Source organism: Vanellus vanellus, assembly GCF_965231255.1.
Source record: "Vanellus vanellus genome assembly, chromosome: 3".
Classification (NCBI taxonomy): Eukaryota; Metazoa; Chordata; class Aves; order Charadriiformes; family Charadriidae; genus Vanellus; species Vanellus vanellus.
Window position 1 is genome coordinate 5,148,603 of NC_138907.1, and position 25,224 is coordinate 5,173,826.

The following is a 25,224-nucleotide window of genomic DNA, read 5'->3' on the forward strand; positions in this document are numbered from 1 at the left end:
GCTTTAGATTGGTTGATGTTTGCATTCATATCCTTCCATAAATAACAAGATAATACTGAACTTACTGCATCAACTCTTTTTAAGAGATCACTTCAAGATAAGTTCTTCCTCTACAATCAAGTATAACGCCCTTCCAGAATCAGTAGAAGCACAGCAAATACATTTAACTAAAAGCGGCCAGTGTTAAATTGTCTTATTTAATGTTAGCAGGAAGCTGATAGGAATATCCTTAAATCAAAACTGATATAAAACTGAAATATGTCCAAAACTTCTGCTGTATGTAGTGTCACTCTTAGTGGATTTCAAACCTCTTCATTTCCTGGTGATCAGTTCTGTCTAGAGCAATGCAAAAAATGCAAATAACTCGTATTAAGATGGTAGCAACTTGGATCTTTTCTCATATCCACATTTTTTTTTTTAAAGTAGTTATGACTTCTAAGTTAGGTCAAGTTATCTAAAAACCATAAGTGAGATTTTTTTTTTTTCTTATTTATGTTAAGGCTGGGTAAAAGAGCAGAAGTTGATTTGAAAACCTGTAAGCTGAAGGGTGTTTTCTAGTAAGTTGTGGGGTTTTGTGTGTTTTTTTTTTTTTCTTTTGTGAAGTCTTAGTATTTTATTTTATCCCACAGTACTTCTAGGCTGCAGAACCAGCCTCAAAGGCACTATGGAATCACCCCTCCCATTAGCTTGGCTCCTCCGAATGATATCGATTGCATTCAGACTCAAAAGCTAGTTGAAGCAATGAGACCATTTGGGGTATTTGAAGATGAGGAAGAACAGAATCACAGGTATAAGAAGAGTGTAAAATTTGTTAAACTCTTGGTTTTTTTTTTTTTAAGGCAAACTTAACGTGAGTTTTCTTTACAGGCTGGTTGTTCTTAGTAAACTGAATAACTTGGTCAAAGAATGGATTTCAGAACTTGGTGAGAGCAAGGTAAGGATTTTTTTGTATGTTCTTATCAAAACACCTGGAGCCTTTTTACTTCTTTTAGTGGCTGTACAATTAGGACTTATGCTGAAGTTCGACTTCTAACTTTACTGAAGTATCAAGTAGAGATGTAGTAAATGCTGTTGAAATTGTGTATAAAAGATACTTCAGGTCAAGATCTTGGAGTCTTTGGGGCACTGGATAAATTTGTAAAATGGCTCTATCAGTTGATTTGTAGCAGTTAACAAAGCTGAAACAATATATTGTGGAGTGAGATAGATGGTAAATGGGCACTAATTTTGCTGCAAACAGCCTACAGCACTCAATCTAATTGGAAATTATTACATTAGACTTGCCTTTTGTATAGCTCTTAGATTATGTTAAGTTAGTGCATCTGCTGCAGGGAAGACTAATAATAGGTTTTAAGTTGTGTAAATTAATGAAAGGACTGCTATGTTACTCAGCTTTTTGGGTTTTTTTTTTTGAGTTGCAAGCACTCACTTGAGAAAAAACAGTATTGGTCTGTTAGACTAACAACTGAGTGCAGAAGTGAGAAGACATTGTTTATGGAGGCTGTTGTAGTCTTTCTAAATAACTTGTATGCTAGTTAAACTTGGTTAATGTGTATCTTATGTTCTAAAGTAAACTCTTTCTCTTCTACCCACAGAATCTTCCCCCCTCAGCAGCAGCAAATGTTGGTGGCAAAATATTTACATTTGGTTCTTACAGGCTTGGAGTGCACACTAAAGGTAGAACTTTTATTGTCTGGTCATAGTTGTAATGGTTGAAAGTGACTTTCAACAATGACAGAAGAAATGGAATCTCTTTGCAGGTGCTGACATAGATGCTGTTTGTGTTGCTCCTAGACATGTGGAAAGATCGGATTTTTTTCAGTCATTCTTTGAAAAACTTAAACATCAGGAGAAAATAAAAAATCTAAGGGTGAGTAAGCTCTCTCCTTGATAGATTGTGCAACTTCTACAATAAGAATATTCATGCTAAAGACTAGTATTAGTAGTGAATGTCTTGCAAACTAAAATAAAAAAAGAAATTGTTTCTGAGCACCTTCTAAAATACTATTTTATGCAGCATGAAAAGGTTGAAGTCAAGCTTTTGGTTCCTTTCCCCAATGACTGTATATCATGTAAGAATCTTTGTGATATGCTTCTCCCCTATGCATGGTTTGGGAGTGGCTCAGCTGTATAAAAAAGCAAGGTTGTCCCCAGGAACCTTTCTTTAATCTTAGATGTAGTAAGGGGCTTGGAAATGAGGTAATTGCATGCAGGAAGAGGAAGGGCAGCCTGAAAACTAAGGAAGTTGAATGTGATGTGGAAAGGATTCTGTCAATACCTTTACCATGAAATTCCTCTGAATGTACTTTAGGATGTCTAATTCATTCTTCACTGGTCATGTTCCTCTCTGGTTGCTCAGCCCAAGACTTAGCAGAAGGGATGCATGCTATCAGCTTCACATAAAGTTAAAAGGAGCTGTGCTGTGAATGTATAAAACTGCTTTGTAAAATCACCCTCAGGTGCATATGTTGCATACCTCGCATGTGAAACTGAACTCCTGAGAAATGTTTCTCTTACCCTAGTCTTCCTGGTGCAGATATTTTGGAAGACTTCATATGCATAGCTAACAAGCCTTTGTTTAGATGACTATCACCTGGAAACAGAGTTACAGTGGGCTGTGGCACAGTTCTAACAAGTGGTCTACAAAATTGAAAACTGTCCCATAAAGTAGCTGGTAGTATCTCAGGCATGGTAAAAAAAAATATATATATATATATATACAAGAGACTAGTGCACACAGTCAAATAAGGACAGAAATTTTTTAATTTCTCTGGATGTTAACTAGTAGTGAGATAGCTACAGAAATGTCTTTTCTTCCTCACTACCAAGGTGAGTACCTTACAACCACTGGTACTGATGTCTCATTGTGCAATGTTTGTTCATTAAAATACATGATCAGCCTCTGAATCTCTTGGCTAAACAACTTCTTAAAGCTACTGTTAGTACTGTATTAGTGCTATACTGCTTGTAGCTTATTAACAATTCAATTGGTTCGGAAGCAATTCAGTCTTTATACCGAGTAGTTTAGCAGTGTAAATTCTGTATTGTACCATCTTTTATGAAAAAAGTAGCAGAAGATGTTTTCTTACACAGTTATCCTCTCCTTTACAGGCGGTTGAAGATGCTTATGTGCCAGTTATCAAGTTTGAGTTTCATGGCATTGAGGTAAGTGTTTCAATTTTTTCTTTAAGTAGGTAATTTTTTTTTCTTGCTTTGAAATAGGATACCTTTTCCAGCAACTTGGGACTACTATGTTGGAAGGTTATTGTAATCTTAAAGTATATTCAGTTAACTGTAATTGAAAAACCTGACTACAGCCAATCCCGAGAGAATACATTGCAGTAGAATGGGAACCTATAGGAAAATAAGCCCCTAGGAAGCCTGGCTTCTTGAGTAGCATTTATCTCACAAGGATTGTGCGGAGTGGGAGTAGAGGCAGTGTCCTTGCTAACTCTTCTTATCTCTGACAAGCTAGCTTTCCGCAAAGGGCTGCGTGTAGTGTAGTTCACTGTATGAATCATGTGAGCAGACTAAGTGGTTGGTTTTTTTTTTGCAAATGAAAAATGAAGCAGTTATGAAGACAAACCATCAGGAAAATGAAAAGTAATCATTCGAGTCCTGCCTCGGTCTGTCAGCTGCAGGAGTCCTTGTATCTTGATTACATCTTATACAGTGAATAGACCTGCACACTGTAGTACCTAAGGAAGTTACTGCTTGGTATCACTATCATGAAGACACTTAGTCAATGACCTTCTTGCGGCCTTTATGTGGTACAGACATTCACAGAATAATTTTCTTGCCTCAGACTACTAAAAAACAGATTCTTCAGGATCAAAAGGGCTTATTGCATAAAGAAAACTCTCTCTCTCCTTTGCTGAAGTATAGTTAAGGAGATTGAACTTACATCTTAATATTATGATTAATTTTAAGTTCTCTTTTAATGGAAGTTCTAAGTTTAGAGTATCTTTTCAACTTAAAAAAAAAAAACCACCTTCCTTTCCTTAGCTTAAAAAGAAAGGGGGGATGCAATGAAGGTTTTGTAGACAAAAATATGGAATATCTAGCAGTTTTCTTGAGTTGTCTGGCAAATAAATCTTTTGGGAGATGTATCTGTAGTCATATAAATTCTAAAAACAAGTGTTAACCAGTCTTTTTAGACCTGACTAATTGTCCCCCACTAATGTGCTGTTCACAAACAGTGTGACATTCTAACTCACAGTTGGCTTGCTTTTTCCTCTTAAGATTGATCTTGTGTTTGCAAGACTGTCTATGCAAACTGTTTCTGATAATCTTGATCTTGGAGATGACTCGCGTCTGAGAAGCCTGGATATAAGATGTATACGGAGTTTAAATGGTAAGCGTATTTACACATCTTTAAAAAGAAAGTGTTACTAAAATTGGTATAGAATGCACATTATGCAACCCAAGTTTCTGTACAAGATGCAGAAACTGATCTCCTATATACTTGAGATCTAAGGAGCTGACAAGTGGCCTTAAATGTACATGTTTTGAGGAGGTGGCAAGTGGGCTTAAATTTAGAAGTTTCAAGGAGTTGTGTGTTTAGATAGACTTGTATTTCATGTTTCTTTGATCAGGGTGCGTGCATTGTTCCAGTTTGCCTCAGAAACTGCTTCGGATGACTAGGTAGAGCACTTGATAGAGAAGAATGTGTTATAGTTCATAAAAAATAAAATATTTATATATTTAAAATATCTGAAGTCTAATGTGCTCACTGTTTAACATGGACTGATTTAATTCTTCCTGGCTGTTGAAAGAAACCTAGCTTTTGGACTCCTGTAGAAAGGCTGCCTTAAAAAAAAAAAAAGCTGTCGAGGGCACCAGTTACCTGAAATGATACTGAATGGTGTGTGTAATCTATATATTTTTTTTTTTTTTTAAGGTAAGACAAAGCAAGTCATCCAAACTTGTTTTCATAGACTTGAATGTTAAACTGTGAGCTATTGATCCAGTATAGCATAAAACTGGCTTGTACTGGTTATAGGAACTGCTGTACTTTTTTTTTTTTTTTTTTTCTTACAGGCTGCAGAGTTACTGATGAAATACTACATCTAGTGCCTAATAAAGAGAACTTCCAGCTCACGCTCCGTGCAGTTAAACTGTGGGCAAAACGTGAGTAATGTGATTGTTCATGGTCTTTAAAGTTTGCAGAGGCATCTAATTCTGAAAAAATGAGACTGTTAGAAGTAATTCAGCTTTGGATACTGTTTAAATGACAATTTTAATACTAAAAACAGGTTTTGGTTTAAATTCAAGGTATAGAATCTACCACATGAACATGTGTTTTTTAATGGGGATAGAGTGGGGAGGGGAGTGCCTACAAGACAAGGTGTTGTGTTGCTTATTGGGTACCTTACTACAAATGATAAAAATGCCAAGTTAAGTATAAAAGCTCGATACATAAGGAATAAGGAAATACTGTTGATGCACATGGCTAAAGCGAGTGCTAGAAGGAAGAATGGCAGAACTCTCTTTTTAAGGGAAGTTGGAGTGAAGCTGTAGCAGTGCAGGCAAGTTTCAGTTAGCAGTATTTTGGGAAGTGGTGTGGCAATGATTCTTTCTCTTATCACTGTAAGGACTAACTATTTTGGCCTCATTACACTGCCAAAATAATAAACTTTGAGGCTGATGTGTACTAAGTATTGTATAGATTGTAAAGTTGGTGCTGTAAATCTGAAGGAATATACTTGGGTTTTGAAAGACTACAGGCTAACTACAATGTATCTATTCTAGGACGTGGCATTTACTCCAACATGCTGGGATTTCTTGGTGGGGTTTCCTGGGCAATGCTAGTAGCAAAAACATGTCAACTCTATCCAAACGCTTTGGCTTCTACTCTTGTTAACAAGTTCTTCTTGGTTTTTTCAAAATGGTAAGAGCTATTGTTTGTTTTAATTTTGCATAAAGAAGTAACACTTCTAGAGGTAGTTCTTTGTCAATGTAAATCACTTATATAACATTCAATCCTACTGTGGATTACATGGTGGAGTTTTAAATGGACAGTTAGTTACTGGCTTCTCTTATATAGGGAATGGCCAAATCCTGTATTGCTGAAACAACCCGAAGAGAGCAATCTTAATTTACCAGTATGGGACCCTAGGGTAAGTAAACATTGAATTTGGAAGCCTTTAAACTTTCTTCTAACCTAAACTGATACTAAGCACAATTGTTTTAACATCATAGGTGAACCCATCAGACCGATATCATGTGATGCCTATCATCACCCCAGCCTATCCACAGCAAAACTCTGCATACAATGTATCTACATCAACGCGAGGGGTAATGGTAGAGGAGTTCAAATACGGTAAAGTTCTTTCCATGCTTATTAACTGATTAAAAAGTATAATTCTTGCCATATGAAACCACATTATCTGAATTGGTTATATTCCATGAGGTGTTCTGCTCTTTTAGCCAGAGTAGGCCTCTGGGAAGTATGCCTGCAACAGGCATAAGAGACCACTTTTACAGTGAACTGTTATAGTAGACCTGTATTGTGTCACGGAAATTCCTGGTTTTTCATCTGTCTTACTGTTCAAAACCTTTATCTTGTAAGGTTTATCTCATGCTCTGCTAGCCTTAAACAAAATGGTAATACGGTTTTCAACCTTAATTGTAGGTCTTGCAGTTACAAATGAGATTCTCCAAGGAAAATCAGACTGGTCAAAGCTCTTTGAACCACCGAACTTCTTTCAGAAGTACAAGTATGTATGAGATCTGTTGTCTGAACTTGAAATTATTTACTTACCTCACACCAGGACATTAGCATAGTGAGATTTAACTTGCAGTCTAGATAGGAGATGGCATTAACGTTTGTTTTTCAGAAACTGGAGGTAGTAATATGAATTTTGGTGACGATGAATACAGGAAAGATATAAAACCAGCATCAGTGGCATAACACAGGTGTTTTTTCTTAGAAGAAATCAACTATGATATTTAGAATGTAGCAGAACGGTTCTAAAGGATGTAATCAGTTTTTCTTCAGTTAACACTGTGCTGAATACAGGATATAATCTGTCGTGTCTGGAAGTGACATTCTATACATTTAAGGCAGTTTTGGTTTCAGCTGAAGGAATATATATAAGTCCTGAGCTAGTATATTAATTTTTTTTTCTTCTAGGCATTATATTGTGCTGACTGCTAGTGCTTCTACTGAAGAGCACTATTTAGAGTGGTAAGTTTTGCTTTAAATATGAATTCAATACATAATTGAAACTCAATTCAATGTCGCACTTCGTTTTTGTTAACTGTATTAACAAATGAAGTATTAAACTGTGCAACTAGGCAAGGAATATACTGCCGAGTGAAGTAGACGGTTCACCAGCAAAATTAAAAGCTTTCTTGTGAAGGGAAGTTAACAAGTCTTGCTGTTTAAGAAGTTAACCTAAAGATTTGAGTCATGATGAGAAGGAACAAAGAGGGTTAGTGTGTGTATGCCTGAAGGTCAGATACTTTGCATCATCTGGAGGAGCAAGGAGTCTAAGGAGACTGCTTACCCAACACTACTGCAGCTAGGAAGATGTTCCTTGTTGCAGAGACTGAAGCAAACAGGGATTACTTGATGTAGCCAGGTGTGTTTCCAGACACTGGAGAGCTAGGTCTTTTACTGGCTTACAGAGCACCAATCTCCAAACTCTTTTCATCGTGTACTCCTATTAGCAAAAAATTCTTGAACACGTACTTGCAATACATGTCTACTTATTTACAAGTCACATATGCATTACTGAAGTTCTAATATTCTTTTCCTGTACCCCAGTGGATTGTCTTGTGTACCCCCTGGGGTACAGCCCCTACCCCCCCACTTTGAAGACCACTGTTCTAGAGCCTTAGATTTGGTTTCATAACTTCTTACTGGATGTAATATTTAATTTAGGACTAGATTGTACCCGATGTTCTGGTTATGTAGTCAGCCTATTCCAGTGCCTACTTTTCTCCAATGAAGTGAAACAGGGCTGTTTAATCTGGATGAAACCTGACAGTCAGCACAGAGCGTTTGAATGCCAATAAGTTTTATTTACTAAGTTTTAATGTAGCAGTGTGCTCAGACATCTTATGTTTATTGCTGAAATGGATCCCTTCAGCAAGCTTGGTAGTGGATACCTAAATTGCAGGAGTGCTGATCTACTTTGTGAAACTTAATGTGACAACCACTTCAATTGTAGTTAGAGAAAATGACAGCTTATGGCATGATATTTGTCATGGTCTCAAGAGAGATATACCAATAATACCTTCTTTAACCTATGTGAATTTGCTGACTAACTGGGAATCTTGAAATAAGGGGAAACGGTGAGGAATTAAGGCACAGTAACATGCGTGTTGTTTTTAACTTTGCAACGGTATTCATTGTTAAGAAATGAGTGACCAAAGCGTGTTGTATCTCACCGTAAAGGTGAGGAAAATTGTGGTTCCAGTAAAAGCTGATGTTTTCGCAGTGAGAGAAATAGAGGCAAATGGGGCTTAGTTTTGCATCTGGGAAAACTAAAAAGAAGATAAACTTCACTTTGTCTGCTGTAAGAACAAGTTTAGTTCACTAACTCTTGAATGGATTTGGGAATAGATAGCACATCTTTGTTGGTCATCAACATAAGATGCTTTTGAAGAATGTACAGATTTCTGACTGCTTTCAGAGTTAGCCATGGTTTACGTAAAAAGGGTAAAATGCCAGTACTTTAAATAAAAATCCTTCATGGTCATGATTAATTTCTTGGGTAAGTTTCTGATGAGACTGTGGTGACTAGATAATTTGTTTATTAAAAGAACTATATTTTTCAATTTGGCAAGAAGAAAAACTTTTACCACTAATTGATCTGCAGGAAGAATTGCATCTTTACTCAAGTGTAATTGAATAGTTGTGCTTGGGCCTTTTCTAAACTACTATTCCCCTTAATCTTTGGGGTAAAAAGGAGTTTTGCTGCACTTCAAAAGGCAGCCAATGGTTCTGGGATCTGCTTCTAGTTGATATTTTCATCATTGGTTCTGGGTTGAACCATATCTGAACTGTTAAAAGTACAAGTTAAACTTATTTACCTCTGTCTTTGGAAACTTAAAAGCTGAAATATCACTGGAAAAGTCTCAATCTAGAGTGTTTGTGAAACAAATCTAGTATCTGTTCAGCTGAATGAAACTTACTACTTATTCACTGGTTAGCATTTTTGTATTAACATGTATTATAAAAAGGCATGTAATTACTGTGCTGGATGCAGTTAAAAATGAGTAAATATCTCTTGCTCTTATTAGGGTTGGCCTTGTCGAATCTAAAATCCGTGTGCTGGTTGGAAACTTGGAGAGGAATGAATTTATAACTCTTGCACATGTAAAGCCACAGTCTTTTCCTGGAAACCAAGGACTCCATAAACAGTGAGCTTCATTATTTTTTCTGAAATAGTTTAGCCAATGTATTATGACTTGTTTATATTCATTAACCTCAGCTCATCTGTGAGATGTTCAGATAGATATCTACTGTTTCGTAGGTATAAGCTCTGACAGGCAGGTTCCGAACATGTAAGTGTTTTTTTTTTTTTAAAGGGAGAACTTCAGAGAGAAGTACTCTGAGACCTTAAGTATGATCTGACTCTAACCTTTAACTGCTGTGTAAAACTAAACTGTTTTGCTTAATTCCTTCTTGAGAGTAGATACTAGCATCCAAATAACTGTTCATAAATGATTTGTGAATCTGTCTTTTTAGGAGCGGATATGTGTCAATGTGGTTTCTTGGAATTGTATTCAGGAAAGTGGAAAATGCAGAAAGTGTTAACATTGATTTAACGTATGTTATACAGTCGTTCACAGATACAGGTAAGCCTATATTTTGCTGTAGTCTGTAGGGCTTCATTTTTATTCTAGCGGAAATTGCTTCACAAACTGAATTATGCTTCCTTCTAGTACTAGCTATTAGATATTGCTATAGAGAGTGACATATAGAAGATTAGCTTCAAAAATGTACCATTTTGATCCTTTGGAAAAGTAAGTTCATCTTAAAGTAAAAGTGTGTACTATAGTCATACACCATATGTGAAATAACAGTTCTGCAGACCATAGTAAATGTGCTCACAAAGGAACTGCATTTCATGAAGTGGACAGTCAGATGTGAAGCCAAAAGACATCTGTTTACTGGGTGTAGCTACACTTGTCAAGCATTTGTTAGTTGCTGAACTTTCAAAGTGGGAATTAACTCTATCAGGCTCTAAAATAAGCATGTTAATGCATGTTGACAGTATTTTTTCCAAAATAACAGTTTGTGTATGACTTTCAAAGTTCTGGGATTGTATCAGTGAGTTGTTCCGTTGTAGTTACATCCAGTCTTGCATGTGAACCTTCATGTTCATCTTCCATTATTAATCTTGATAGATGTAGAAATAAAGTAGTATTGCAAGTGGTGTTAGATAATGCTAGAATAAAGGGGTTTGGGTGTGAGGAGTCATTTGAAAGTATAGGTCTCTTCTATAATCTGTTTACTTCTTCCCAAGCTGACTGGTCATGTGCCCTTCAGAAGTACACGTGTGCGGTCACCCTCACCCTGAGGAAATAGGGTTACTCTTCTGAAGTGACAAGTGTGTTTGGACAGAGTTCTAAACAGTGAACTCCTTTAGATGTTTGCACTGATGAAGAGCATATGCATGGTATGAGTGTGAGCTGTGTGTTGTCTTGCTCAGACAACATAAATGCAGTAAAACATGACCTTCTTTTTGGCTTATGCTTTAGGATATGAGAAAAGCACAGAAAAATGCATCAAAACTCTTGTCCAAGTTTCAAGCCAGGCAGGGTGGTTTTCTCAGATTTGGCACTGTTATCTGTGCTCGTCTTGTACGCTACATCCAGTGGCAGTGTGTTTCAATGTTGTGGCAAATGTGAATTACTTCAAGGTTTATGTACTGCTAAGAGGCTAGAACTAATGTTAAATCCTCTTTTTCTGTGCACAAACTATATTAGTATAGCTGTGTGCTCTTAGTTTAGTGAAGCACAGCCCATAGTACGTTTCAGATACAGGGTTTGATTCCACAGAGATTAAACAGAAAAGGTATTTCTTGAGGTGTGGAATCCTTTGGCAAAAGTAGGAGTGACCAGTAGTTATGTGTAAGAAAGCAAGAAAAGCTTTTATCATGTGCCTTGAATTTGAGAGAATATTTTTAGAGGGCGAAGGTTAATTTCAGGTTGATGGGCTCAAAAACATAAGGCTCACTGTTGGGAAGGCTTTTGTTAAGTGAACTTTATCTCACTTTTACGTAAAACATTATTGAATTTACTTTGAAGCAACTGTTCATATTGGTGTGAACGTTCACGTTTGTGCTTTTGACTTCTAGGTGTCCTGTAGAAAGACTTGTAAGCCTTTTTGTTGCATGTCTTTACTTTGATTCCCATTCTGAATGTTAGTAAGCTGACTTTCCAGTTATGCTTGTGATAGGCCTGTTAGATGACTTTATCTAAATGTGACTTAATCCTGTAATAACTGCTGTGCTAGTATAGTATTGTTAAGTTGTGTAAAAGGCTGTTTGCAGACAGATAAGAAAAACCTGTTTAAATTGTAGTGATTCTGATAAGTCAGATGTCCCTAAAATCCAGTCTTATTTTCTTGGACAGACAGAATTTTAATATCTAAACTATTGAGAAGTTATATGATGTTGCAGAACTGTTATGAAAAAACATGTCACCACTGTAAATATCAAATTAGTCTGAATCTTGAGTAAGGTGTCTGGTCTCTCATCAGCTGTGCACAATTCAGTTGATTCAGTTAAGTCCTCTAGATCTATTGTCAACCAGAAAACTAATGGTTAAGGAGTATTATCTCCTGGCTAAAATCAACTCAAATATGAGTTCTCTCTATTCACAATTCAGCAGCATGTGAGCTGCACAGTTAGCAAACCACAGCTGTAACTTGCACATAAATGCATATTTGCACTTAAATAGCTCTTACATATCTGGTCTGTACTGGATGTGAAATAAGCATTGTAGGTCACATTTATCTTCTTGAGACTATATGTGGGGTGCTTGGGTAGCATTTTGTGTTTGGTTAGGCTGGAAACTTCTTGCTCTTCACTTGGGCTGGACTGACTTAAATACTTGCTGTTTCCAAAGAAACCATATGTAACTTTGACAAATACCTAATGCAAACATGCCCACTAAACTACAACACTAAATTTTGTGTTAGTTTACAGGCAGGCTAACAACCTCAACATGCTAAAGGAAGGTATGAAGATTGAGGCAGCTCATGTGAAGAGAAAGCATCTCCACTATTTTCTGCCTGCAGAAACCTTACAGAAAAAAAAGAAGGTATAACAATAATTTGGCTCTTCTGGCAATATTATTTTGTTTTAATAATTACTTGAAGGCTTCATTATTTTTTTTAACTGTTTCAGCAAAGCACGCCAGATATTAGTCAAAATGCTAGTGGGCTTCAGTGCAAAAGGACTTGTTCAGATGGAAGCTGTTTGGACAGTTCCAGGGACACAGACTGCAGAAGACCATATAATTCCTCTTCATTAAATAAGATATCTAAATCGGACACCTCTACAGCAGAGATAGAAAGGTTAGCACCATAACCTTAGAACTGTGAAGAAGCTGCTTTTTAACTGACTCACGATGTAAATGAGGTCTAGGTTTTCTTGTTTAAATCTATTTGGATCATAAGCATATGGAGGCCTCTAACAATCTTCAGGAGCAAAGCTGGCTTCTCCTTTGGGCACGCGGTGGGAGATGGGTTAAATCCTTGCAAATGTTAATTTAATGTACATGAACACATAGGAATGAAGAACTTGATATAAGGGAAATTATTTGGTCTTGAATATAAATCACCTTAGGTTAGGTGTAACTTGAAACCAGAGTGGTTATGTGTGGGTAACTGTGTTCTTTCTAACCAAAAGTATAGTTAATGCCTAGCACTGTTTACTTCTAATGAAGTGCTGATCTTGATCACAGAAGCACTAGAGCTGCTGCTGACTTAGTGGAGCAGTATGAGAACTCGGGCAGTAAAAGTGTCTCTCTTTTCCTGGGAAGTCTGTTTGTCCATAAGCTACTTCAGCACAGGGGGAATATGTAATCTTGAGAGTAGTAGCCCAATGTGTAGTGCCTGCTGTGTTCAGACTTTTTGGTACTGTAGGAGTAGCATGCAAAAAAAAAATAAAAATGAGTGCCTGTATGGGTAGAGCAGATACATTCATTAAAAGCAGCACAGACTATTGGATATACCAAGCTGGAAAACAGTACCAGTATGTAGAGACTCACTAAAGAAAATGCTTAGGTTTAAATACGCAGCCTGAAGTTCAGCAAAATGAAGATCTTGTGCTAGAGATTGCCTGTGAGTTTGTGGTGTTTAGTAGAGCTGTGACAATGAGCTAAGAAGGTAATGTTTGTCTTGCATGAGCTTTCTGGAAATTAAATATAGCATTTCACAGACTAGCATTTTATAACTCTAGCATCTGACTTTTACAGAAATGCTGTATATCAGAGATCTAATGGTGGTAACAATAGAGAGAAGAGATCTCATGTAGCTGTGCCATCAGTGTCTAAGGGACTGTCCGTTCCTGTTACTGATTCAAGTATGTATTGAAGTAATGGGTGGAATGCAGTCTTTAATTTCATTGCTGACTCTAAAAGCTCAGTGTCTCCTCCAGAAATGCAGGCTACAGTTGCAATAAGAACATCGGGACCTCCAATTGGTTGCACCATTCCAGGACGTAACACAGTTTCTGAACTCAGAGCACACTTTGTCCAAGGACAGCATGAACTAAGTGGGACCCCAATTACAGATCCTAAGAATGCTGCACCTAAACGACCTTATTCAACGACCTCTAAAGGATGTCCTCCAACTACGTCAGAAGGATGCCCCAAAAAAACAAGAGATAGAGAAAAGGTAAGGGAGGGGGGCTAGGCCAGGGAGGGTTTGAAGCAGTATTAATTATTGATGTAGAATAAATGAAATAACCGAGAAGACATGCATATATACATCCCCAGTGGATTCAGGAATCTAGATTTTAGGTGTAATTATAGTTTTACTAAGATGTAGATATGAGAAATTGTCTTGGATATAATGTATACCTATTAAACAAGTCTTTTTCCAGGCTCTGCCACTAGTGACCGTTTCTGGTCTGGTGGCAGGGTCTCTAAATAATGCTGTATTTACATGTTACTGTACTGACCAATTGCTAAATGAACTGGCTCATTTGGAAGCAGTACTTAAAACAATTCAGAAGACAATTGTCTGCAAAATGAAGAGGATACATCTTACAAGTGTAAAAGTATGAGCTAATCTTGTTCTGGCAGATGATTTTTGAATGCCTATTGGTAGTTTTGCTGCCTTAGAAATCAGCAGCCTACTCAACAGGCTGTCTACCGCTGAAATGACACTGTGGAGTTGCTTGTTAACTCTTGTTTTGGTGGAAGCTTTAGATTAATGCTTGATTTGCTTTACTGCTTTATATAAATCTCCTTACATAGCTGTACTTGTGTCTTCACCTCTGATTTGAGGCAGGGGCAAAGAACAACTAGAAAAAGCTCAATTTTGACACTTGTAAAGAGTCAACTTGAAGAATTGTTATCTAGTATTGAATATTTCAAGTACAGATTTCAAGGTTTGGGTAGTCAGACTTTTTTGAGAGGCTTGAGATTCTGCATGGGTAATGGTAGTCTTGTCTAAATGTATTTGTGGACATTCTTAAAACAACATTTAGTGTGTTGACTAGAAGCTGTACCCATAGATTAAGTTAACTTTAGCATAGCAATAATTTTGAGTCTGTGTATTCTGTTCTTCTAGTTAACTGGCCAGGATTCAGCATTCAAAGATGGTGGCAATCCAGAAGATGTCAGGCGAAGATCTACAGAAAACGTAATTTTGAAGTAGTTTTACTCAGTGGACTAAAAGCTGAATGGATTGTTTAGTTCCTAGACTACTTCACACAAATATTCTACATGTTTATTGATGTAAACAAAAATATGCTTTTTAGTTTAACTTATTTCAGTCTTCATTACCCAAATATTGCACCTGTATGACCTATCTCTTGAAAGTTACTACTAGATGATTTGGTAGTGTCTAGCTTCTTGCCATGCTTGAAATCAGATTTTATTTTTTAAAAACCACTTGATTCATTGATGTAAACTAAAACTACTATAAAGACTAAAGCATTTCACTTCTCAAAGGGAGGATAAAGAGCTCTATATTTAGTGTAGCTTGCTACTGAAGCATAAACTCTTGAGGGCACACTCTCAAATCAAGGTGTGGTCTTGTTGTTAAAGTGAAGGTTGAAATACCTGAAAAGCTATATGTGTGCTTATAGGGCTTAAAAAAAAAAAAAGAGGTTGAGGTTGTCGATGCACGTATGTATTTAGTTTTTAAGTATCCTAGCTGTCAGACCTCACTGTCTCTCAAGTCATGAATTTGACAATGCTGCCTAATGAATCCTCTCTGGCTTTTTTAGGGTGTCGTTGGAGGAAAACCCATGCTGATTCCAATTATCAACACATCAAGATCACAGGTATTACTTATTGTGCCTTTGTATTCATAGGTAATGAATTTCAGTTTATGTACAAAGACTTATGTACTGTTAATACCTATAGACTTGGTGGTTCTAACTAGGTGATAAGCTTTTGCCTATCATTCTACCAAATTGTATAGCTGAACAATGACCTTCCAGGTTTACTCACAAAAGTGAAGCCAAAGCTTCCAAGTTATTGACTTGAAAAAACATGTTTCCCTGCTCTTAAACACTGACACAGTTTGTTTCCTGATTTGCTTTTTTCTTAAGCAAAAAGGTCTGTACATTTTGTAGATCTTCTATAAGGTGATCTGAGATCTCATTAAATAATTGTGTACTGACTTCTGTGACCAGACTTGGAAGCTTTGAAGTGTATAAGTGGCTTTAATTCTTTCGTGTCATGTACAATATTTTGAAATTGAGGGTTATAAGACTGGAAGTAATCTGGACAGTAGAGACACTGTTCCATGGATCTGAGAAGAATGGTAGCTGCTTCTATTATGCTGTTGAGCAACTTGCAACTTCATCCCTTCTCGGGAGTATATTTATCTCAATTGATGCCAGGAAGGAAGTGTACAGAGGGGGAAAGTGCTCTTCCTCTGTAAACTGGTGGCAACTAAACAAGTGGTGTGGGGGAAAAATCCTTCTGTGTAAATATTGGGGGTTGGGCCATAATGTTTCAGTACATAAACCCTTTCCTAGCTGAATATAACAACATTCTTTATCTGCTGCTCATTCTGAATTAATGAATTTAGAACTTTTTTTTTCTGTGGCATCTTTTTGTGTGTTGTAGAGGCTTTCCAGTAAAGAACTACCAGATTCTTCATCTCCTGTTCCAACAAACAGTATTCGTATTATTAAAAGATCCATCAAACTTACCCTTAACGGGTAACCAGTATCTTTTCAGGTAAAGATGATAATCGCTTCTTTAGTGATCCATATTTTCAATGTGTATTGTAGTTACTAACAAAATATGGAAGATTACTGTTGCCGAACTGCAATTGGCCAGTTAAAATCATGGTCTTATTTTATAGTATTGTTAGATGCTTGCTTCCTTTGAACTATTCTTTGCATATTCTTGTAACAGTTATCCTTATTAGTCTTTTTAAAAGTCTTAACTGTCACTAGCTGAAAGAGCTTTTCAAAAAGCCACAAAAAAACCCACCTGTCCTGTGACTTGGATTCAGAGTGTATATAAACAGGGTTAGCTGGTCACTGCAACCATATTCTGGTTTCAAGTATGTATGAACATGCTTGTACTCATTTGTGCTTTCCTAGTTCATGTGCATATGTTGTTCTTATCTTAAATTATTTTCCTGCTTGGCACACACACTCCTGTGCATCTATCACAATGGTGCTCAGCTTCCTCAGCTAGTACCTTTCCACTGTCTAGCACAGCCATGCACTACACAAGTATTGCCTCCCATGGAGGCCCATAAATAATTGACATACTGAAGAAAATGCAGCAGAGGATGCTACCAAGGTATGGAGATGATAGATGTGTCTTATGCCACGTTATCTGATTTTTGTCTTAAGACTGCTCCAGCATGAGACTCGTCTTTGTTTTTTTGTTGTCACTGGGTAGTAAAGCTAAACTCAGAACACGCAGCTGAAGATGCACTTAAACATTGCAACAGGCGAGGCAGTTGTGACACTACTACCCACCTGCAAGCTGCAGTCTTGAAATAAATCCCGAAAGCTGTTATAAATGGTTATGTGAAAACTTGTAGTAGTCTTAAGTCTGGTTCTGTAAACTGATAACACTGATTTAACATCTGATAACTGATAACACCCAGTTAAGTGCATTAGGGTTTTTTTGAGATGTGGGGAGAAATTCTGATCGTATGAAAAAAATGTTATGCTACCTCTCTATTGTAATTTCTTTATAATTTGGTGCTTTTTGTAAATGAAGTTGTATGTGTTTTCCAGAGTATTTTTGTATGTATTGTGAAATACTGTCTTTCAAAGAGAAATTGAAAATCTTCTGTGTCTCTTCTTGTCTCTTTTTTTTTAATGCAGGTGGGATCTGCTTAACAAACTAAACCCAATGTAAGGCAGGGGGGCAGTGCCACAAAAAAATACATTCTACAAAACAATAATGTCATGCTAGAGTAAATTTGAGACTAGGAACACTGCTTTCCTGCTTCTAGTATTTCCAGGTTTTGAATTAATGCCCTCCTAATAGTGCAGTTTGCAAACTGCATTGGCAGCTGGAGTCCCAGTTTGCTATGTTGACAATAGATACCCCTGAATTCTTCTAAAATTAGTTGCTTGGCTTAAACAACAATTCTGAGCTCTTATCATCTTAAGCATCCACCTAAAACCCTAGTGACAAGACTGGAAGACTGTAAAGGAATAAGAAGAGGCATGTATCTTGTGAGGTGGTCTTTCTCTAGCATTCCACCTACCTAGTATTCCAAACTTCTGGAGAAAGCATGACTATTTATCACAATATACTTAGTTTTTTCCTTATTACCGCTGGTTTCCAGCTTACTTCAAGTGCAATTTATCTCTTAAAAAATTGGCCTTAGTGGGTTTGAGAGGTCTTATTCTTCCCTCTCCCCTCCAAAACCCCCAGAATTAGACTGCAAGGCTTAGGTTTAGTCACAGGTTAAAATTAAGAAACAGAACCCATGTTACTTAAGTGGCTTTTAGCAGAACTACACCTTGAATTTATAAAATGGTTACCTCATTTTTGACCTGTGTTAAAACCATGGTATTTAAATATTATTAAATCTGTGTACTAGTTACAGTATGTATACAACTTCAACACCTGTGTAAATAAAAATTCATCATGAATTTGAAGGAATTAAAGCTGAGATGGGTGATAAGATAAACAGCAAAGCAAATATGAAAAGTCAGTGTTCTGTAATAGTCTACAACCCTGTAATATTACCATGCTTTTAAAAAAAATTATTCCACTTAAGTATTCCAAAACTGTTAAGGCCTGTTTTGCCCTTAACCACTATGTCAGCACATGCATTTATGCAACTAGTCTCAAACTAACCTAGCTAACGGATATCAAAGTGTATGCCTTTACACAGATTTTTTTTCTTCTTGTTTCACAATTATCTTAGTAATTACTTTTTTTTTTTTTTTTCCTCCTTACTCTTAGGCTTTTAAGAAGACTATTTAGGAAGAATTTAAGTTACTAGTTTCTCGGACTTGATCCAGCATAGGTGAGATTACACAGTTTACATTAATGTACACTGACTCAACGCTTTGCCCAGTGCAGAGTGACATCACTGTTCTAGAGTTTCCCTGGATGTTGCAGAAGGATTAGATTTCAGCTGTTTTGAATAAAGTTCACACTGCAACATTCAACTCAAATGTTTTCTTTTGTTTATGGAGCGAGTCCTCTGTTAAAGTGACTGAAAGGAAAGTTACTCATGCATAGAGACTGAGTGAGGGAGGTTCTCTGATATCAGATTTTCTGCAGACTTTGCTAGTTTCTATCTGCTTTCTTAGTTGTTTGCTGTATGTGTGGCTTGGAGGTCTGGATGGAAGGGGTGAGGGCTGCATGATCAATCTCCTTAAAGAGGAGCAGCTCTGTACTGAAATCATGTATGGTTAGTAACTTTGAGCAAGAAATTCCATTGCTGGAACTAACATCTCCTGTGGTTTTACTTATTAGGTATAAGCAAAGAAACAGTTAATGTAAAGTCACCTACAGTTCTGCTGTTGCAATGGATGTCCCTGTAGAAATGAAGAGAAAGTAATAGAATACTTATTCTTTGCTTTAATGAGTAAAAAGCAAGGGGGGGGTGGGAAGTATCTTGAAATTGTTAATCTTGACTTTGGGAGGGAGGGGACTTTTTAATACTGCCTTTATGTAATACTTAGTGAGATAAGCTGTTCAGCCTAAAAACACAAGTGAAAACTCCTAGCTCTATTTTTGCAATTACCTCATCACACTTCTTATAAACAGTCTGTTTTTATGCATTATTCCAGTAACTGAAAAGATGTGGCTATAGTGTGCTATGTATCTGCATGCAGCTGAGGGGCAAACAACTACTCTGAGCTGCAGGTACTCTGTGTCTTGCCCCCAGAGGAAATCAAATGGCGGTAGGTGCTCCCTTGATCTGAGCAGTAACCTGCTCCTGTGAAAACAGGCACCTTCTCCCACAGGACCACCCACTGGGCTGTAGCCTCGTCCCTCAATCCACCCACTGCAGAGTGGCTGTGGGGGCTGTGTGCCCTTTCCCTAGTGGGGAGGGCTGGCGGGGCGAAGGGGAGCTGTGGCTGGGCTTCCCACGCTGGGATGGGTTTCCTGCTGTAAGGTCTGTGGCGGGGGCGGGCTGGGGGCAGAGGGCTGCGTGTGCTGTGACGGTGCTGGCATGTGACTGCACCGCTGCAGTGCTCTGGGAAACACCACTGCAGCCCTGTGCTGCCTGCAAACCCTGAGCACTGGCCCGGAGGGGTTGGGGGGACTAGCTGGAGCCCCCAGCTTCCTGGCCAGCTCTGCTGTTGCTCTACCTTTTCTGCAATCCTGCTGGGCCACGCTGGATTAAGCATAGTACAGTGGGGTGTTTTCCAGCCCCAAGCTGAGTGGTGGGCTGTTGAGCACTCCTTGCTGCCTCCTAGCATGCTGGTTGGCATGGACTGCCCTTCACTGTAGCTGAGGGTTTTTTTTCAGCCATCATCTGCCCCTGGGGTGGCAAGCTCTGAGCATGGCCCAAGGGCTCAGGGCTTCAGGCTGCTGGACCTTCTGTATTTTTTCTGGGAGGATCTTAACAAAACAGTCTGGGGGCTGATTTTCCTCTTGTTCCAGAAGATACAGCCTGTTGACCTCTCAGCTGTATGACCTTCAAGAAATAGATAGAAATCAAGAAAATCAAACTGGGAGTGCTTGTCCTTGGGCAGTTCCTCTTTGCTGGGAAGACCCTGTCTGAATCATCCTGCTCTCTTCACCCAACCTTGTTTCTTATTCACACCTCATCTCAGACTCTGGCCTGTCTTCCTTTTTCTCTGATAACCTAGATTTTCCTTTCTCGCCCAAATCCATCTTTGCTTCCTGTGCACTTGAACTAAGTAGTACTTTGGACTGTGCTGATGGAGTAAAAAAATCCCAGGAGTCCTGAAAACAGAGGAGAAATAACCTACCCTGTTTCAGTTTTAGTGTGTGGGAGCCTGGCAATCAGCTGCTTACTGTGGGGGCCATCCAACTCAGTCTCTGCAGTATGGGTAACGGAGGGAAAGCTAAAAATTCTTGGCTACTAAGCAAGTCTGGTGAGCGTGTGTAAGTTCCATCTTTTCAAAGTTTCAACACATGCCTAGATATGTGCGGTTCTTCAAAGGAAGAGCAAAAAGTCCAATAGTGACAGCAGCACAGCCTCTGTGCTAAATTTGATCTGTTTCTGAAATGTGAATAAGGGTTTCTTAATAAAAGTTTTAAGAATTCTTTGAATATAACTAAAGCAGCATATGTTCCCCATGACTTATTCTTAGAAATGACTGAGTAATTTTTCTTCTGTTTTTCTTAAAAATCAGCGCATTATATGTAATCATACTCCAAAGAAAAGTTTTTGGCAAACTTGGAGTAACTGAAAATGTGGCCTTAAAATAGGAAGTGTTGACTGGCTATAACAACAAAGTGCATTGATGGTAATATGATAAAAATAAAACATAGTACCTACTTGCTAAAGCATTAACTAAAGCTAGAAAATGCTAGAATTATTTGGTTCCTGCAGTTCTAATTCTGCTCTGTTTTTCCTGTGTGGTCACTTAGCAAGAATAGAAAGTTATAAACACTATATCCAATTGCACGCACACAAAGAAAAACTGAGGTTCTGTGTATCATTGACATAAGTGCTTGGCTGTATGCCTTCAACACTGCTTTAGTGTGTTTGTTGTGATTTTTGTTGGGTTGTTGTTCCTTTCATTTTTATGATACCAAATATACATTTTTATTATGTACAGCTTTTTGTACTGCTCAAGTAGAAGGGCATAAACATGTCATTGTGAGCAATACAATAGCGATTTCTAATAACTAAGCTTAAAGAAGTAATTGCTATTTTAAATTATACATTTTCTGCTGTCCCAAATGAGGAAGGCATTAGACTGTGGGGAAACTGGAAGTTGCTTCTGAATTGTATATACAAAACCAGAAGTCTTTAAGTATTTCTTGCAAGACTTTTAGCTGGCCATTACACTCACTTCTAGTTTTTGTCTAGATGGCATAGCATATGATAATTTTCCCCATTCATTTTGGGTGGTTTTACATGTCTTTACCAATACTGTACTTTTTCTGCTATGTAGAATAACGGCTGTTGGTAGAGTCTGTAAAGCAACCCAGCATAGGTTTTGTTCAGTGCATTTACAAAAAAAAATAAAAATGCAGTCTGTCAAATCATGAGCAATAAGAAAGTCATGGATACGGTATTTTCTGTATAGTGATTGCTTGCAGCAATTCGGTTAAAATCAAACAGGACAAAAATATACCTCTGGGAGTCGCGTTTTGAGGAAAATTACCATGTTGCAAACAGCCAAGTACTAGCAATGAGAAGGCAAGGGAATCCCCTGTTTCTGTTCCCCTGTTCACCCACTAAATAAATCACTGGGTTACACCAAATTATAAGTTGCATAAGTACAGAGATGTTTACTTTCTGTAATTCAGAGTAAATATTTGGCACATGCCTGTAAAATTATAAATCTATTTACTTATTTCAGTAAGAGGAATATAATTTAGTAATCAAGTGTGTTAACTTTCTCTCCTGTTCTTACATGTTGTGACTTCAAGTGGGGAAAATTCAGTAAAGGTAATATCTCAATTTTCTCTAGTCTGTGCTTATTTAAAGTTGTTTTCAGTTCACCTCTCAGTAACAAGTAAGCTGAGCTGGATTGCCCAGAAGCCCAGCTATGGAGCTCAAATAGAGGTTCGTATGTTCAGACTCAAATGTTGTGTGTGTTCAGCCTTAAAGGTCATCCCTGATTTCAGTGGCTGTGATGTCATGGGGAATCCCTGCTGCACTTTTGTTTGTCCTTGTGCGAAGGTCTAAAAAGTCAAAGCAACTACTTAGAAGAGCTTAAGGCTTCAGTATAGAAACTGACCATGGGTTTCTAGCGACTTCTGAGCAAGACTGCATTACTTCATCAGCTCCTGCTTGTATGTGAACTTGGGTCTTGTCTTTGTCACTATTCCTTTTGCTTAGATTGTTTTGGTTTTCAACTACTTATTAAGGAGGGCTTTTGTTGAGAAGCTTGGGATAATCTTACATAATGAATGTCCCTATCACCAATGTTTAAGATGAATTTTTATCTGAAATAATTGGACAGAGGATGAACCAGTGAGCCCACTGACAGTTCCTTATTTGTATTGAGTTTTGGTACTGTTGTGCACTTTTTTCAAGGCTTTCCCTGACACCATGTCAAATTCTTTTTCAACACTTCATAATTCTTTGCAACATTTCTGAAGTTTTTTTAAAATCTCTGCTATCAAACAGGTGAGGAGTCTAAAGCATAGGGATTAAAGACTTATGGAGGGTCAGACAGAAGTTTTGCAGCAATACTAGAAACTGAAGCCAAATTCCCTGAATGTGTGAGATTGTGTTGTTTGACCCTTTTTCTTTAGAGTCACGCTGTCTGTGCTTGCAATGGGGATTCCCAGTACATAGTTACTGCATCCAGCTAAGAACTGTCGTAACTCTGTCTAGAGACCATAACTGAAACCAACTGCTAATTTTTATTAAGCCATGACATATGTGATAGCCTGCTATTCTTTCTTGTTGCTTTTTTATAAGCTTGCAGATTAAACAACTTTTCCTTTCAGATCTTGATTACCTTCTTAAGAAGAAAAAAAGTCACAAATTTTTCTTGCTTATTTTTGGTTCTCCACAAAAAAGCCTCACTAAGAATTTTAGCACAACATGCAGTGCCATAGGACTGTCAGATCCAAGTTAACACCTTACTAAGTGCTGATGGGTAAGTTCTTATATCTTACCATTGTGGGGCTGGGTAAGGTTCGTAAGGGGGAATCCCAATAATTCCTCATAGTAGAAATGTAAAAAAAAAAAAAAAAAGTGACACATTTTCTAAGGAGTTACTACTAGTCTCTACAGAAGAAGAATGGATGCTAAATGTATGTCCTTAAATAAAAAAAAGGGGAGGGGGGTGTAAAAATATTAGAGTTTTAACTGTCCAAATTGTAGGTGGCTTTTTACATAGTCTTCATTGAGAGTCTTGATTAAATGGTCTGCTAGAGATGTCTTTTTCTGCTGCTGAGCAGTTGCTGCAGCATCTAACCAGACTTTCTATGTGAAAGATGAATGTAGCTTTCAAGTGATTGAATAAATCTTTGCAGAAGCATCATGTCAACTGTTATGAGAAATGGGATGTCTCGCGATACGATTCCAATGTAGGAGGCTCCATGCTTAACGTCACATGTTAAAGCCCCAAAGGCCTTAAGTATCACAAAATAATGGTGAACTGCATGAATCGAAGAGGCTCTGTTGCTCGGTGAAACATGAACCCTCAAGATGTATGTTAAGTACTGCAAGACCGAGCACCATAGGACCTCGGTGTTGCCATGGGTTTGCCTCCAACTCACAGCCATGATACCAGACTTCTTTTATTACCATGCATTTTAGGCCCCAAATTATCCCCCTGTTAAAAATGACTCTTGGCTTCAGTAGAAGCCAAATCCTTTTATTTAGGAAAGGGTTGTAGCTACTGAGTCGAGTCGGTTGAATTATGAATGTTATGTATGTGAACTGGTGTATTGTTATATCTTTCTGAATGAATGACAGTTTACAGCAAGTTGCTGGTAGCCATCTCCCTTAAATACTTAAATGAATGGTATGTTTGCAGGGCTGTGTATTTTTATCACTTGGACAAAATTCCAGTCAACCCAAGTGGAAGTTTTGCCTGTAAGAAAGATGTGTGATTGGGTTCTTGACTCATAACTGTACTGTATTGCTATGAATGTATCATTGCACGGCCCCAAATTTAAAAAGCTTAGTCCTGTAATCAAAGCTTGCTCAGTGCAGCGAGGCAGTGCAATGAGCGTGCCTCCAGGGCCGAAGAATGTGCTATTGCTTAATGAGTTGCTTAAAGCCCCTCAAATAAAGGTGGAAGAAACACTCAATTGAGGGAAGTTGACATAACGCTCTTCTTCAGAGTGCGATTTTTCCTAGATTTCCTGAATAAAGCTGTTGATCAGCCTCTGCTGCTTGAGCGTGTTATGAGGAAAGATGGAGATGCTCTTGTAAAGGGAACCACAGAAAATTCTGGCTCCCCTCCATCTTACTGAGCCAGAACAGGGATTTATGAAGATACCAAACTTCTGTTCATAAAGCACTGCTATGCACACTACATTAGAAAGCTCTGGGTTGGAAGACAGCCAGTATCTTTTTGCAGAAGTTGAAAGAATTGTGGGTTAGAGGCTTATGAAGGGGAGGATGTTGCAAAAGAAAGAAAACTGGACAGGACTGCTGGAGAATAAAGTGGTTAGGGTTGCTATTAAAGGGAGGGGGAGAAAAAAACCCTACTTTTATCGGTTAAGCTGTTGCTACTTTGCTGTTTATTGTTTTCATAAACCATAATCAGTTTGTTTTTTAATCACTTTAGGAGGTTGTTGCCACCACCTTCGTCCCCAGCACACCCAAGTTGTCCTTCGCTGGCTGGAGACTTCTGCTTCATCCATTGTGGTGAATCAACTGTCTGAATGTAGCTAAGGAGCCAAACATTCTGTTAAAGGGAGCAAAAATAACATTACACTTATGTACCCCTGTTTTTTGTTATTTCAAAT

General features: G+C 37.9%; 1 protein-coding gene and 1 long non-coding RNA gene across 2 annotated transcripts; both read left to right on the forward strand.

Moving 5' to 3' along the window:
- Positions 1–726: 726 nt before the first annotated feature.
- On the forward strand, positions 727–16,371 carry PAPOLG (poly(A) polymerase gamma; the record flags this gene model as incomplete). Its single annotated transcript, XM_082480223.1, has 21 exons — positions 727–788; positions 868–934; positions 1,596–1,677; positions 1,761–1,870; positions 3,112–3,165; positions 4,243–4,354; positions 5,041–5,130; positions 5,752–5,890; positions 6,047–6,119; positions 6,202–6,322; positions 6,635–6,719; positions 7,136–7,189; positions 9,253–9,372; positions 9,701–9,810; positions 12,161–12,282; positions 12,369–12,538; positions 13,441–13,547; positions 13,623–13,861; positions 14,762–14,833; positions 15,423–15,479; positions 16,273–16,371. Exons 1-21 carry the CDS (start codon positions 742–744, stop codon positions 16,369–16,371), a joined length of 2,130 nt encoding a protein of 709 aa, XP_082336349.1. The 5' UTR covers positions 727–741.
- Positions 16,372–22,216: 5,845 nt separating this feature from the next.
- On the forward strand, positions 22,217–25,104 carry LOC309670725. Its single transcript, XR_014269035.1, has 3 exons — positions 22,217–22,237; positions 23,321–23,399; positions 25,044–25,104. It is a non-coding gene; the product is annotated as an uncharacterized lncRNA (long non-coding RNA).
- Positions 25,105–25,224: the final 120 nt, after the last annotated feature.